At 44.6% G+C, this 12,884-nt stretch overlaps 2 protein-coding genes across 8 annotated transcripts in view; both read left to right on the forward strand.

The window, feature by feature from the left end:
• Window positions 1-11,881, forward strand: part of BEND5 (BEN domain containing 5) — a 61,116-nt gene extending 49,235 nt beyond the window's left edge. For all 6 annotated transcript variants that reach the window (XM_012554277.1, XM_004371764.2, XM_023727095.1 and 3 more), the window contains 2 exons: window positions 151-364; window positions 11,348-11,881. In XM_012554277.1, coding sequence (XP_012409731.1) covers window positions 151-364; window positions 11,348-11,505 — 372 coding nt within the window. In that variant the 3' untranslated portion in view covers window positions 11,506-11,881. The remainder of the gene's footprint in view (window positions 1-150; window positions 365-11,347) is intronic.
• AGBL4 (AGBL carboxypeptidase 4) overlaps window positions 1-12,884 on the forward strand; it is a 1,625,978-nt gene that overhangs the window by 1,368,564 nt on the left and 244,530 nt on the right. The window lies entirely within an intron of this gene.

Genomic DNA, 12,884 nt, shown 5'->3' on the forward strand with positions numbered 1-12,884 from the left:
TAGCTATTTGATTACTCTTAAAGAGAGTCTATTTAGTATTTATAGCATGAATCAGTTAGAGTTGTGTAACAATGTTTTTTAAAGGACAAGAGAAGCCTCCAGCTGCCCTCCTGTCAGACTAAACAGGTGCTGGTGTTCTTACCCTTTCAGGTCCATCTGGGAAGCGGGATTTGGGTTGATGAGGAGAAATGGCACCAGCTACAAGTAACCCAAGGAGATTCCAAGTACACAAAGAACCTGGCAGTCATGATTTGGGGAACAGATGTTCTGAAGAACAGAAGCGTCACAGGAGTTGCCACAAAAAAAAAGAAGGATGCAGTCCCTAAGCCACCCCTCTCACCTCACAAATTAAGCATTGTCAGAGGTAGGTCACTGCCATGAAAACACAATAGCTGAGATACTGTCCTTAACTCTGGAAGAATATACTAGATTCAGTTCAGTTCAACAAATGATCACTGAAGTCTCTCCAGGCTAGCCCTGGGCTGGGCACAGGAACACAGGGGCAGATATGAACCCTGGCCCAGAAGAGCTCACGTTTAATAGGCTACATAAGCTGTGGACACAAGTACAATGCAAGGAACTAGCATGATAGAGGGACAGATGACATCTTCAGGGAGTTCTCAGGAGGCAGGGCTTCAAACTGGTTCTTCCCGGTTCAGTCAAGGCTGAGGAAGTGAAACCAGAACAGATCTGAATTTTTTAAATCTGAGTGAATCAGAATGATAACCAAAACAGGAAAAATTACCCACTGAAGCCCTGCTAGAAACCTAATCTCCCTCTTGGAAAATAAGGGCAACGCATGCATTGCATAACAACCAAATCTCTTACTCGTGGGATTTTGAACAGAGTTGAAACAGGTGTCCCAGTCAGAGATGGTGGTCAACTGTGCCTCTTTGAATGGACATCGCTCTCCACAGTCCTGCCAATAATCCAGTCTCACATATCAGACTTCTGAAAGGGCTCACTATGCCTCTTCTGAGTCTCCTATCCCAGGGCTTAGACTCATAATTTTTCCAGTTCCAGATATCATTCTGTATCACCCAAATGGTAAAAATTAGGGCCTGTTCCGGTTTTGCCTTGTCGGCCATGACTGAACTGCTTCAAACTGGTTCAAAGCTCTGTCAGGAGGGGAGGTTACCCTTAGCTGGAAAATCGGGGAAGGATTTCTGGGGAAGGAGTTACCTAATTGGGCCTCGAAAGATACATCAGATGTATAGACACAGATGTGTGAAAAGAGGTACTTCAGGAGGCAGCAGCAGCTTAAACAAAGGCTTAGAGGTGGCGGAAGGAGCGCTGTGGAGAGCGGTGGAGGTTGGGGCTAGGGAACGCCCTTCCTGGGGATTCTAGCATGCTGCCTGCAACAGTTAATGAGGTGAAGACCAAAGGATAGTCACTGGACTCAGCTTCCTTTTTGGTGTTTGGGATAAGTGGGGAGGCAGACAGAGAGACAGGGGTCATGTGTCTCTCTAAAAATATGGCTGCATCCTGGACTTTTTGATTTGCCCACCTTTCTTCCTTTCTCCTTTCCTCACTCCCTCACTCTCTCTTACCCACCCTCCATCTAGTCTCTAAGCTCTACTGGCTACTGAGGACACAAAGAAAGATATGACACAGTCTTTGTCTTTAGGGACCTTGCAGTCTCATGAGGAGGTTGAACACAAGAAAAACTAGTTACTGTATATTGTTGTTGGGTGCCGTCGAGTCAGTTCTGACTCATAGGGACCCCACGTGACAGAGTAGAACTGCCCTGTAGGGTTTTCTTGGCTGTAATCTTTATGGAGGCAGATGAGCGGGCCTTTCTCCTGTGGAGCTTCTGGGTAGTTTCAAACCATCAACATTTCAGTTAGCACCCAGACTTAACTGTTGCACCACGAGGGCTCCTTAGTTACTGTATAAATAATACAAATTAGAGAGAGACAGTGGAGTACTGAGGGAACAGAATATAGTAATTGCTAATTTTTTGCACCCTTACTGTGTTTCAGGTTCTGTTTTAAACACTTTTACATATATTAATTCATTTAATCCTCATAGCAGTCCTACTACTGGTTGCTATTATTATCCCTGTTTTACAGATGAGGAAACTGAGACACAGAGAACTTTAGTAACTCGCCCCAGATCATAACATTAGTGGGGGTAGAGCCAGGAGTCCGAGCCAGGTGGACTGGCTTCAGAATCTGTGCTCCTAACCACTATTCTCAAAGTATCCAGCTCTGCCATGTTTTGATGAAGACATACTTAGTTGGTCAACATATATATAGGCAGTCCCCTGGTTACGAATGTCCGACTTACGGACAACTCATACTTGCCCTTTTATGTTATGTGAATTCGCCCTCACTTTGAAATGATTGAACCAACCCCTACTCGCAATAAATTCTTCATCACAATCACCTTCTCTTGCTATACGTGCAGCTTTTAAATCATTGGAAAGGCTTCAAGCCTTCTCTTGTGCTAACCAAACCTGTTGCCGTCAAGTCAGTCCCAACTCACAGCGACACTATAGTACAGAGTAGAACTGCCCATAGGATTTTCAAGGAGCAGCTGGTAGATTCAAACTGCCAATCTTTTTTTTTTTTTTTGTCATCAGCCAAGCTCTTGACCACTGCACCGCTAGGGCTCCTTTTTGCACTAAAGTAAGGCTAAATAAGAACCAGAACCATACACAACCCTGAGAGTATGGCCCCCAGACACCCTTTTAACTCAGTACTGAAGTCACTCCTGAGGTTCACCCTTCAGCCAAAGATTAGACAGCCCCATAAAGCAAAACGAGACTAAATGGGCACACCAGCTCAGGGGCAGGGACAAGAAGGCAGGAGGGGAAAGGAAAGCTGGTAACGGGGAACCCAAGCTTGAGAAGGGAGAGTGTTGACACGTCCTGGGGTTGGCAGCTGATGCCACGAAACAATACGTGTAGTAATTGTTAATGAGAAACTAATTTGCTCTGTAAACCTTCATCTAAAGTACAATTTTTAAAAAAAGAACCATATACACCTGTTCTGTCTTAACTACAAATTCTTAAAGACATACTCAGGAACTGATCTAGTTTGTAACCCAGGGACTGCCTGTATTGCTCCAGAGGCAGACAATAAATAAGTACATGAACAACTCAGATAATTTCAGGTACTGACGATGGCTGTGAAGCATGTATCATATGTGATGTGATAGAGAGGACTGAGGAGGGATGCATTAGCTATGTGGTTGAAGAAGGCCCCTTTGAGGAGGTGACATTCAGCCCTGCAGAAGGAAGCAGCCCTGCAGAGGTGCAGGGGGAAAGTAAATCCGGCAGGAAAAACAGCAGGTGCAAGGGTTGGCGTGTTGAAGGGATGAGGAAGTGCTGTGTGACTGAGGAATTTTGAGTCAGGAGAGAATGGGATCAGGGAGGTGGACACAAGCCAGTGTTGTAGCGTTTTGCAGGCCACAGTAAGCAGCTTGGACTTACCCCACTTGCAGAAGAAAGACAACGAAGGTCTTTAGGTTGTGGTGTGACCAGATGGAAGATAAGTTAGGAGACTGATGGAGTAGTATTAGGGAGGGATGATGGTGCCATGGACTCAGGTTATAGCAGTAGGAGTGGAAAAAATGGCCAGATTCAGGATACATTTTGGAGGTTGAGATGATAGGTCACAGGGAGATTAAGTGGCCACCCTGAGGTCACCATTACAAAGTTTCAGAGCCTGGATTCAAACCCACACCCCTAGACGACCCCAGTCAGGGGCTCGTTCCATTGTAACAACCTCAGCTGGCTCATGATTAATTGATTTAGGCAGCCACTTATTTCTAGATGATCAGAGGTAACCTTCAATCTGGCTGCTGTCTGAAATGGTAAAGCCTGATTCGGGAGGTCGCTGTGAGAAGGAGGCCTGCCTGGGGATGCAGCCCTGTCCCGTCTAATAGGTGGCTGACCTTTAATTCTGCTACACTTGTTGGAACGTGACTCAGCTGGTCCCAGGTGCCTTCAGATAACTGGCTGCCCCCACCACCATCATGCTGTGGTATAAAATCATCTGCTTATGTGTCTGACTCACACCCTAGTCTGAGCTCTCAGGACCCAGGGACCTTACCTGATTAATCCCCACATGCCTATTGCCTAGCACAGCGCCTGGCATACCACAGCTCAGTAAATGTGGGTTGTACAAATGAAGCGCTGAAATCTGCAGGCCTGGGTCCCCTGACTGATGCTCGGTGTGATTTCTTGTCAGTCACTTTCCCTCCATGTCTGTTTCCCTATCTGATACTTAGCCTCTTAAGATAGTGAGGTCTGCCCAGGATTGTAGCTGGGAAAGGCTTTGAAGTAGTCGTGTTTGAGGCATGAAAGGGTGTTGCCACTCTTTGTTGAAAAGTGAGCTGCCTCCATCAAGCTAACATGACCTTATCACTGTCACATCATCGAAGTTCACTATTTTCAGCTTTCAAGGTCCTCTCCCGTCCTCTCCCAGTGCAGTGTAATAGAAAGTAGGAGTTAGAACCAAGTATCAAAAGCTCTGCGTTTGAGCCCCAGTTCTGCTTTGGTTTAACTTTGAGCTTACCCTGGTTCATACCTTATTTATTTTTGTTTCCCCAAGCCTGGCACAGCAGCAGCACTAAGTAGATGCTTGGTGTCTACATTGTAAAGCCATCATTACAGTCCTTGTCCTGGCTACCCAGTGACCATGGACGCATGTGGGCCCTTTTTTAAACCTCACTCAGGCAGTGCTGTTTGCAGCCGATCTGATCCCTAGTTCTACAAAGCAGTCAGAAGAGTACATCTCAGCTCTGCGGTAGACTCACTGTCCCCACCCTCATCCAGAATTTTGCATCACTGCCAAGTCCTCTGAGTTTCCCGTGCTGATCCACTCTCCCGTTTTCTGCACCCTTTTCAACCTTCTCTATTTTTACCACACATCATAGTCCACACCTCTCTCTCTCAAAAGACAGTCTTTTCCTTCACAGAAAAGGAACTCCGAAGCTTCAAATCACCATACCTACCACCTTATATCCCACCAGTCTTCTACTTCATGTCATAAGAGTTCCATCTCTTATTTCAGGCTGGTTATTCTCTCCATCTGGGCTGTGGATCCCAGCCGACCTGCCTTCATAAGGACCTTGTTCCTCCAATTAAGCTCCTGCTCTACTGGTTCCTTCCCAGGATCACTTACATGTACTTTGATCACTCGTTTCTTTAAAAACAAAGCACTCACTAGGTGCCACTTTCATCACCCAGCCACTGCCGTGTCTCTTCCTTTTCACATCCAGGTTTCATGGAAGAGTTGTCTACACTCACTGTCAACAGTTCCTCACCTCCTGTTCAGTTTTAATGCTCCTGCCATCTGGTTTCCACTCCCAGCTCTCTACTGAATCTGTTCTACCAGCATTCCCAGTGATTCCTCTTTACCAAATCCAGGGCACATTTTTCACCTTCTTAACAGCACTGTTTGATATGACCACTTCTCCCTCACTGAGAAAGTACCCTGTAATGTCAGAATTTCTTCCTGCCTCCCTGGCTTCTCAGTCTCCTTTGAGGGCTCGTCTTCCTCTGCCCTCTCTTGTCTCCAGCCAGCCCTCTTCTCTGTTCAACTCTGCAAAGCTTTCCTCAGCCCATCTGCTCACTTCCATTGTTTCCATTGCCATCAATGTGCCCACTGCCCTGGGTTGAAATCCATACTCCTCATCCAGGCTATGCCTGGTGATCTGGCCTCTTATCACCCCTCTGACCTCATCTCTCACCACACAGGCCTTCTTTCAGTTCTTCCTCTTCCCACCACAGCAGTGCCTCTTCCTGATCTGCACATCTGCATCTTCCTTGTCATTCAGAGTGGCCTTCCCAACCACCCAATCTAAAGTGGCCTTTCTATTACTCTCTCACATTGCCTTACTTAAAATCTCTGCGCAGCATTTCTTATTTATTTCTTTGTTCCCTTGATAATTATCTTTTCCTCCACCCCACCCCCATTAGAATGTAAGCTTCATGAGCATCTTGTTCAGGGCTGGCACTTAGAAAAATGTTTAGCATAAAACAAGTGTTTGGTAAACATTTGTTGAATCAATGAATGGTGGTTTCCAAATTTGTATTTTACCTGAGCTCATACTTCTGATTCCCTGATCCTTATGCCCCGCTGGTCATCTCCTCATGGATGTCCACATGACTGTTTTTTCCTCCTTCCCCACAAAGCCTTGTGGTCCTTCTGTGTCCCTGGTGATGGTGAATGACACCTCTGTCTACAGCCCCAGCTGGAGACCCAGGCCTCATCCTTGACTCCTCCACATCCCTCACTCTTCCTCTGTTCTCCCCCAGATGCCTCTGAAACTGTGCATTTCTCTCCATGCCAACAGCCCCTCTCTTTGCACAGGCCATGTCATTTCTCCCCTGCACTACTCTTAGCAGCTTCCAGAGTGGCCTCCCTGTCTCCTGTCTCCATTGTGTAGCCAGAGTGCCGTTTCAGAAACCAGGTATGATCCTTTTACCGCTGCCCCAGTTAGAGCTGGTTCACGGCACCCATTACTAAAGGGTAAGCTTCTTAACACGTCGTAAAAGCACCTTCATAATCTGGCCCCTGGCTATATTGCCAGATTTATTTTTCAGCAGTCTTCCCCTTGAATGCTAAGTTCTTACTGTAATGAACTACTGTATTCCCTGAATAAGCCTTGTTCCCTCTCACCTTGAGAAATTTGTAAATGCTATTCCCAATGTCTGAAGCACAGGTCACACTACCCACTCACACCTACTGTGCTGTTCTGTCCAGCTAACTGCTACTTACCACCGCATCTGCTTAGGTGAGCCTTCCTTAGGAAGCCTTCCCTGACTCCTCAGGGTGGTTGGGCACTTCTTTTCTGTCTGTCGTGTGTCCCCAGAGCACCCTGAGCCCAGCTCTGTTCTCTCCCTACTATATCTGCCTTCCTAGAAGCTTCATCTGGCAGCCCCCCTCTATAAGCCTTTATAGGCTCATGTCAGTGAATGAGGAAGAAATTCACTTCCCCAAAGCCATACAACCGTTTAGACAGAGCCAAGCTGAACTGGGGTTTCAGGCTTCCCGTGGTCTCCAGAAGTTTCTTGTCTTACTGCAATATAGTGTTGGTCTGTTTTTGTTTTTTACTACAGCCAGGCAGGTTTGAAGTCTAGCTTCCATCCCACCATACACTCACCATTTTTAGCTTAATTATTTGAGCTCTTCCAGATTGCATTTGACTGGGTCTTCCCATGCAAGCTGTCTGCTGGATCGAGCTTCTTTGTATTTATATTGTATGATTTTATCACATTTAGTCACATTTGCTGTACAAAAATGGCAAAAGCCTTTACACTTACAGGGTTGGTGAGGATTTTCTCTTTGATTTTAAACTCATTTCCTCACCAGCTATTCAGCAGAGGAAGCCCTAGTGGTGCAATGGTTAAGAGCTCAGCTACTAACTAAAATGTTGGCAGTTCGAATCCACCAGCTGCTCCTTAGAAACCCTATAGGGCAGTTCTACTCTGTCCTGTAGGGTTGCTATGAGTCGGAATCGATGGCAATGAGTTTGTTTTTGTTTTGTTTTTTGATATTTTGCAGAGGATGGTAGAGGGATAGGAGCACATTGATGCTGCTTTAGAAAGATAAAAGCAGAAAGGCTGGAGGAGAGTCTCGCTTTAATGACAAGCTCTAGAATGACAGTTAAACCTTATTAAGGTTGGATGACCTTTTGCAGAATGTCTGAGTTTTCTAAATGAGCCACAGCATTGAGTTCTGGTTAATTTTTATAACTTTTTTAATAGGACACATTAGCACTGTTATAAACCTTGTTAATTAAGCAATAATCTCAAATGCTCCCTCGCAGAGGGAGACATTCCCAGCTACTGCAGGTGATTAATATCTAGAGTCTAACGAAAGCCTTTTAATCAACCAGTGGGGCCATTTGGCTCTGTTACCCCCAGGAAATTTGAATGATTGGGATTTTGGGGGGGTGCCTCTGAAAACCCTCCCTCCATTCACACCTTCCTCTTTCTGCCTCTTCTCCGATTCACACTTGGGGCTCTAACGGCCTTCACACACACTGTGCTTCCTTCCCCTTCTCTCCTTCTCCTGTTTTCCAGCCTTTATTACCCTGCAGGGAACTAGAGACATTGAGCTGGAAGAGTCGCCTTAGATTATCAAGTTCAGCATCTTGCTTTAATAGATAGTGTAATTGAGATGCAGCGAGGGGCCATGAGCTACTAGAGGTTGTACAGCATTTAGGGTCAGAGCTAGATTTGAAGACCTGAACTTCAAAACAGTTTTTTTCCCAGTCTGTCTTCCTCATTTGGTTCAGATGTCAACAAAGTCACTGTGAATGTTTGCTTTCTCCTGACTGTGGGCTGGAGGGGACCACCCAAGTGTCCCTGTCTTTTAGGGGAGATGGATGTGGTTGCAGTTTTATTAGACTGTGATCAGTGCTTTGACAGACAGAAAAGCCCAAGCAAGGGTGGGAGCACGGAGGTTGTAGGCAGAGTGGGGTCTCCTGGCTTGATCTGGTAGGTTCCCAGAAGGCTGAATCTGGAAGAGTAAGTAGGACTTAGGCAGGTGAAGAGGGAAGCCAGGGTATTCAGGGCAGACATGAGCAAAGACTGATTTGTGGATAGCCTGTGGTGGGGAGGGTACTTCAGGTTGTTTAGAGTGGCTGGAAAGTAAAGGGTAAGGCAGGATGTATATAACAGAGGTGGGACTGGAGAGAGACAGAACCACTACCTCCTAACTCAGTTCCTATGGAAAGGCCAAGACAAGACATGGTGAGGATTAGTCAGGCTTGGGGATGGTCAGGAAGTAGCAGAGGTCAGTTAAAAGCATTTTAAAGGCTCCTCTATACAAAACCCTTGTCAGTAGGGGAAAAGGGGATGCCCCAGAGAAAGAAAGTATACAGCACAGACACTTACAGTATAAACAGCAACATGAGGGAAGGGCTCAGACTGTGGGGTCAGCAGATGGTAGCCTGCCGATTTTGCCCACACTTATTCCCATTCTCTGGGCCTTGGTCTTCTCATATGTAAATTAGCACAAAAAAAAAAAAAGCTTGTTGCCTTCCAGTCAATGCCGACTCATAGCGACCCTATTGGACGGAGTAGAACTGCCCCACAAGGTTTCCAAGGAGCAGGTGGTGGATTCAAACTACCAGCCTTTCGGTGAGCAGCCAAACGCCTAACTACTACGCCACCAGGCTTTATGGTCCTTCTAATTTTGACATTCAGCATCTGTAAGAGGATTCCCTGCTGTGAGCTGACTTAGTAAAGACAATACACTAGTCCCCCCCTTATCCGCAGGGGATACGTTCCAAGACCCCCAGTGGATGCCTGAAACTGCGGATAGTACCGAATCCTATATATACTATGCCTTTTCCTATGTATTTCTGAACGCCAGCATCACTACTCTTGTGCTTTGGGACCATTATTAAGTAAAATAAGCATTACTTGAACACAAGCGTTGCGATACTGTGATAGTCCGTCTGATAACTGAGACTGCTACTTACTACGTGACTAATGGTCAGGTAGCATATACAGCATGGATACGCTGGACAAAGGGTTGCTTCCCGTCTCGGGTAGGACAGCGTGAGATTTCATCACGCTACTCAAAATGATGTGCAATTTAAAACTTATGAATTGTTTATCTCTGGAATTTTCCATTTAATATTTTCTGACCACGGTTGATCATGGGTAACTGAAACCGCAGAAAGTGAAACCGCAGATAAGGGGAGACTACTGTATTTCATTTACTTTCCATAGCAATCCCTTAAGATTGGGGTTGTCGTTCCTGGTTTACAGGTATGGAAACTTACGTTCAGAAAAGTTAAAGTTCTTGCCCAAGGTTACACACCCCAATGGTACAGTCCCCACCCAAACTCCCAGGCCTTTCATAGCCAGAATTTTTTGTCCCCTCAGATTTCCCTAGAAAATACATCCATTCATTCATTCACTTAACATAAATATACTTATTCTCGCCCCTGTGCCAAGCACTGTGCTAGGCCCTGGGAATTAACAGCTGTATATACATAAAATGGAAACCCTGGTGGTGTAGTGGTTAAGAGGTACAACTGCTAACCAAAAGGTCAACAGTTCGAATCCACCAGGTTCTCCCTGGAAACCCTATGGGACAGTTCTACTCGTCCTGTAGGTTTGCTATGAGTCAGAATCGACCCAATGGCAATGGGTTTGGGTTTTTTTGTATATACGTAAAATAATTCTAATAACTCCATACAAGTATAGAGTCCCTTACAATTAAAAAAAAAAAAAAAAAAGCTTTTAAAATATTTATCTCATCTGAGCCTCATGGCAACCTTAAGAAAAATACTCTATGGTTTGTTAGCCTTGTTTATGAAATAAGGGATCTGGGGCGGTGATTTGCACAAGGTGCCCAGGCTAGAAGTTGACTGAAGTCAGACTCCAGCCAGATCTTGTCTCCGGCTCACTCTTTGCTCCACCACAACAAATTGTAGACTCAGTAAAAGTGGCTTGTTCTCAGCATCGTGAGTAATCAGCACAAGGAGATACCACTTCACACTCAACAGGTTGTCAAAACCTTAATAATATGACAGTGCCAAGTGCTGCTGAAGATATGGGGCAGACAGTACTCTCATACACTACTAATGGGAGTACCAGTCAGCACAACCACTTTAGAAAACAATTTACTAGGTGTCATTTACAAAGCTGAATACACACACACCCTACCATTCAGCAGTTCCACTCCTCAGTCTATACTGGAGAATTGCCTGCACGTGTACCCCAGGAGACATATGCAAGGATGCTCATAGCAGCGTTGTTGGTAATTGCAAACACTAGAAACAATCCAAGTATCCATTGACTTAGAATGGATAAACAAATCATGGTAAAGTCAGACAATAGAACACTACTCTGTAGTGAAAATGAATGACCTACCACTATAGACTTCAATGTGGGTAAATCTCAAAAGTTGTAACATTGAGTAAAAAAACAAGCGAATCAGAAGGATATATAGAGTATGGGTCCATTTCTAAAAAGGTTAAAAACTGGGAAAAGTAAATAATATGTTATTTAAGGACATACACGTGTGTTAACACTAACAGAAAATCAAAGGAATTACTGACAGAATTCAGGAAGGGACAAGATGGGATTGGGGAGGGGCATCCAGGGGCTTCAAAGGGATATTTCCTGTTTCTTAAGCTGGGTGGTGGGCACATGGGTATTTTGTCATTGTTTTTAAAGTATAAATTTATGGTTTAGATATACTCCTTTCTAAGTATATTTTATGATGAAGATTTACAAGTATAGCCGTGCCAGATACGTGAATTGGTATTTGGAGAGTATGTCAGAAGGCACACTTCCCTTTTGCATCCTAAAAAGATCTTCACTCGGATTCCCCATTAATTCTTGGCATTCTTGTTTCTCCTCCCTATCTAGAGTGTTTGTATGACAGAATAGCACAAGAAACTGTGGATGAAACTGAAATTGCACAGAGACTCTCCAAAGTCAACAAGTACATCTGTGAAAAAATCATGGATATCAATAAATCCTGTAAAAATGAAGAACGAAGGGAAGCAAAATACAATTTGCAATAAACTTTGGATTTTTCTTAAAGCCTTTGCGTTTTCCTTGCGTAGCATGTGATTTGCGGACGATGGCAAAGTCCAAATCAGACCCTACTGTGCGTGGTGGGGTGTGGGTAGGGAGCGAGCAGGGTTCTGGGACAGCGGCTTGTTCTGAACTTGAACTTCCCACTCCAAAGAAGGCAGATGGATTTGTTGAGACTCAGGCAGCAACCTGGCACTGGTATCATTCTGGGGATGGGAAAAACACTGTCTTTTCTAAGGGGGAGGAAGCGTCTCTGAGTTGCCTATCACTTGACCCGGAAGTTGAACTGAAATTTTCACCATTCAAGGACTTCTATTTCTGTTCTCTATTTTGTTCTATAATAAAGCTTCATTAATTGTTTGATGTAGACAATCATTATTTTCATTTATTTAAGAACATTAATGTCTAGAGGTGACGACAGTGTGCAAAGCGGCCTGGAATGCCCCTCATTTGAGGGCGGAATGTTCAGGCTGAAGGAGAGAAAATTCATGAGGGGCCTGGTTGCTTGCTGTCTGCAGATCTAAAGGGCTGTCTCGAAAGCAGGTTACTGTCTCTGACTTTAAAGGACATGTAGGACCATTCGCCTTTCTAACTCAAGGTGGTCTGAGATTCAGCTTTCCTGATAATTTGAATCAGTCTTTGTAAAGGAGTGTATGAGGGGGATAATGTTACATATGGTCCACGGTTACATTCAGGGAGTTGGGGCAATGTCACTTGGTGCCAGTTTGTTCATCCTATCTTGTTATTTCAAATGATCTTGCAAATTAATTTTTATCTCATTCTTTATTCAGTTACTGAGTCTCGAAGGTGACTGGTGCACATTTTGGCAAACCGCATTCAATCTTCTGTTGACTTGTACTTTCCTTTGCAAGTCTGGAGAGTAAAGCGTAGTATTGAAAATATAAGGGCTTTGGGCCTGAGCCTGGGTTCTGAGCCTGGCCCCCCTGCTTGCTTTGGGCTTAACTTAACCTCTCTGAATTTCAGTTTTCTATTCCATAAAAAAGATAATACCTACCTTGCAGAATTGTTGTAAGGATTAGAGAATATATATATAAATATATATAAAGTACTCAATAAATAATGCCAGTCGTCATCTTCATTTCTGATTATTGGCTTTTGAGCATTGCTTGGAGAATGGCCCCTGGTTTCTCTTCTGGTTTATCCATCAACTGTTGGTCTGAAAGCAAAAGCTCAGAGTCACTGGTGGCTGCCACTTCGGAGAACTTTTATTTTAGTAAGTGAAAATAATCCTTTGTAATGTGAAGTATCATGCGCTTGCTAATTAAATGCGTAGTGTAAACTTTCTTTCATGGTCTTTTCCTAGCTCCTCCACAAGCTAACTATGTGATCTTGGGCAAATCACCTA

The sequence above is a fragment of the Trichechus manatus genome, unplaced genomic scaffold (assembly GCF_000243295.1).
Source record: "Trichechus manatus latirostris isolate Lorelei unplaced genomic scaffold, TriManLat1.0 scaffold00015, whole genome shotgun sequence".
Classification (NCBI taxonomy): domain Eukaryota; kingdom Metazoa; phylum Chordata; class Mammalia; order Sirenia; family Trichechidae; genus Trichechus; species Trichechus manatus.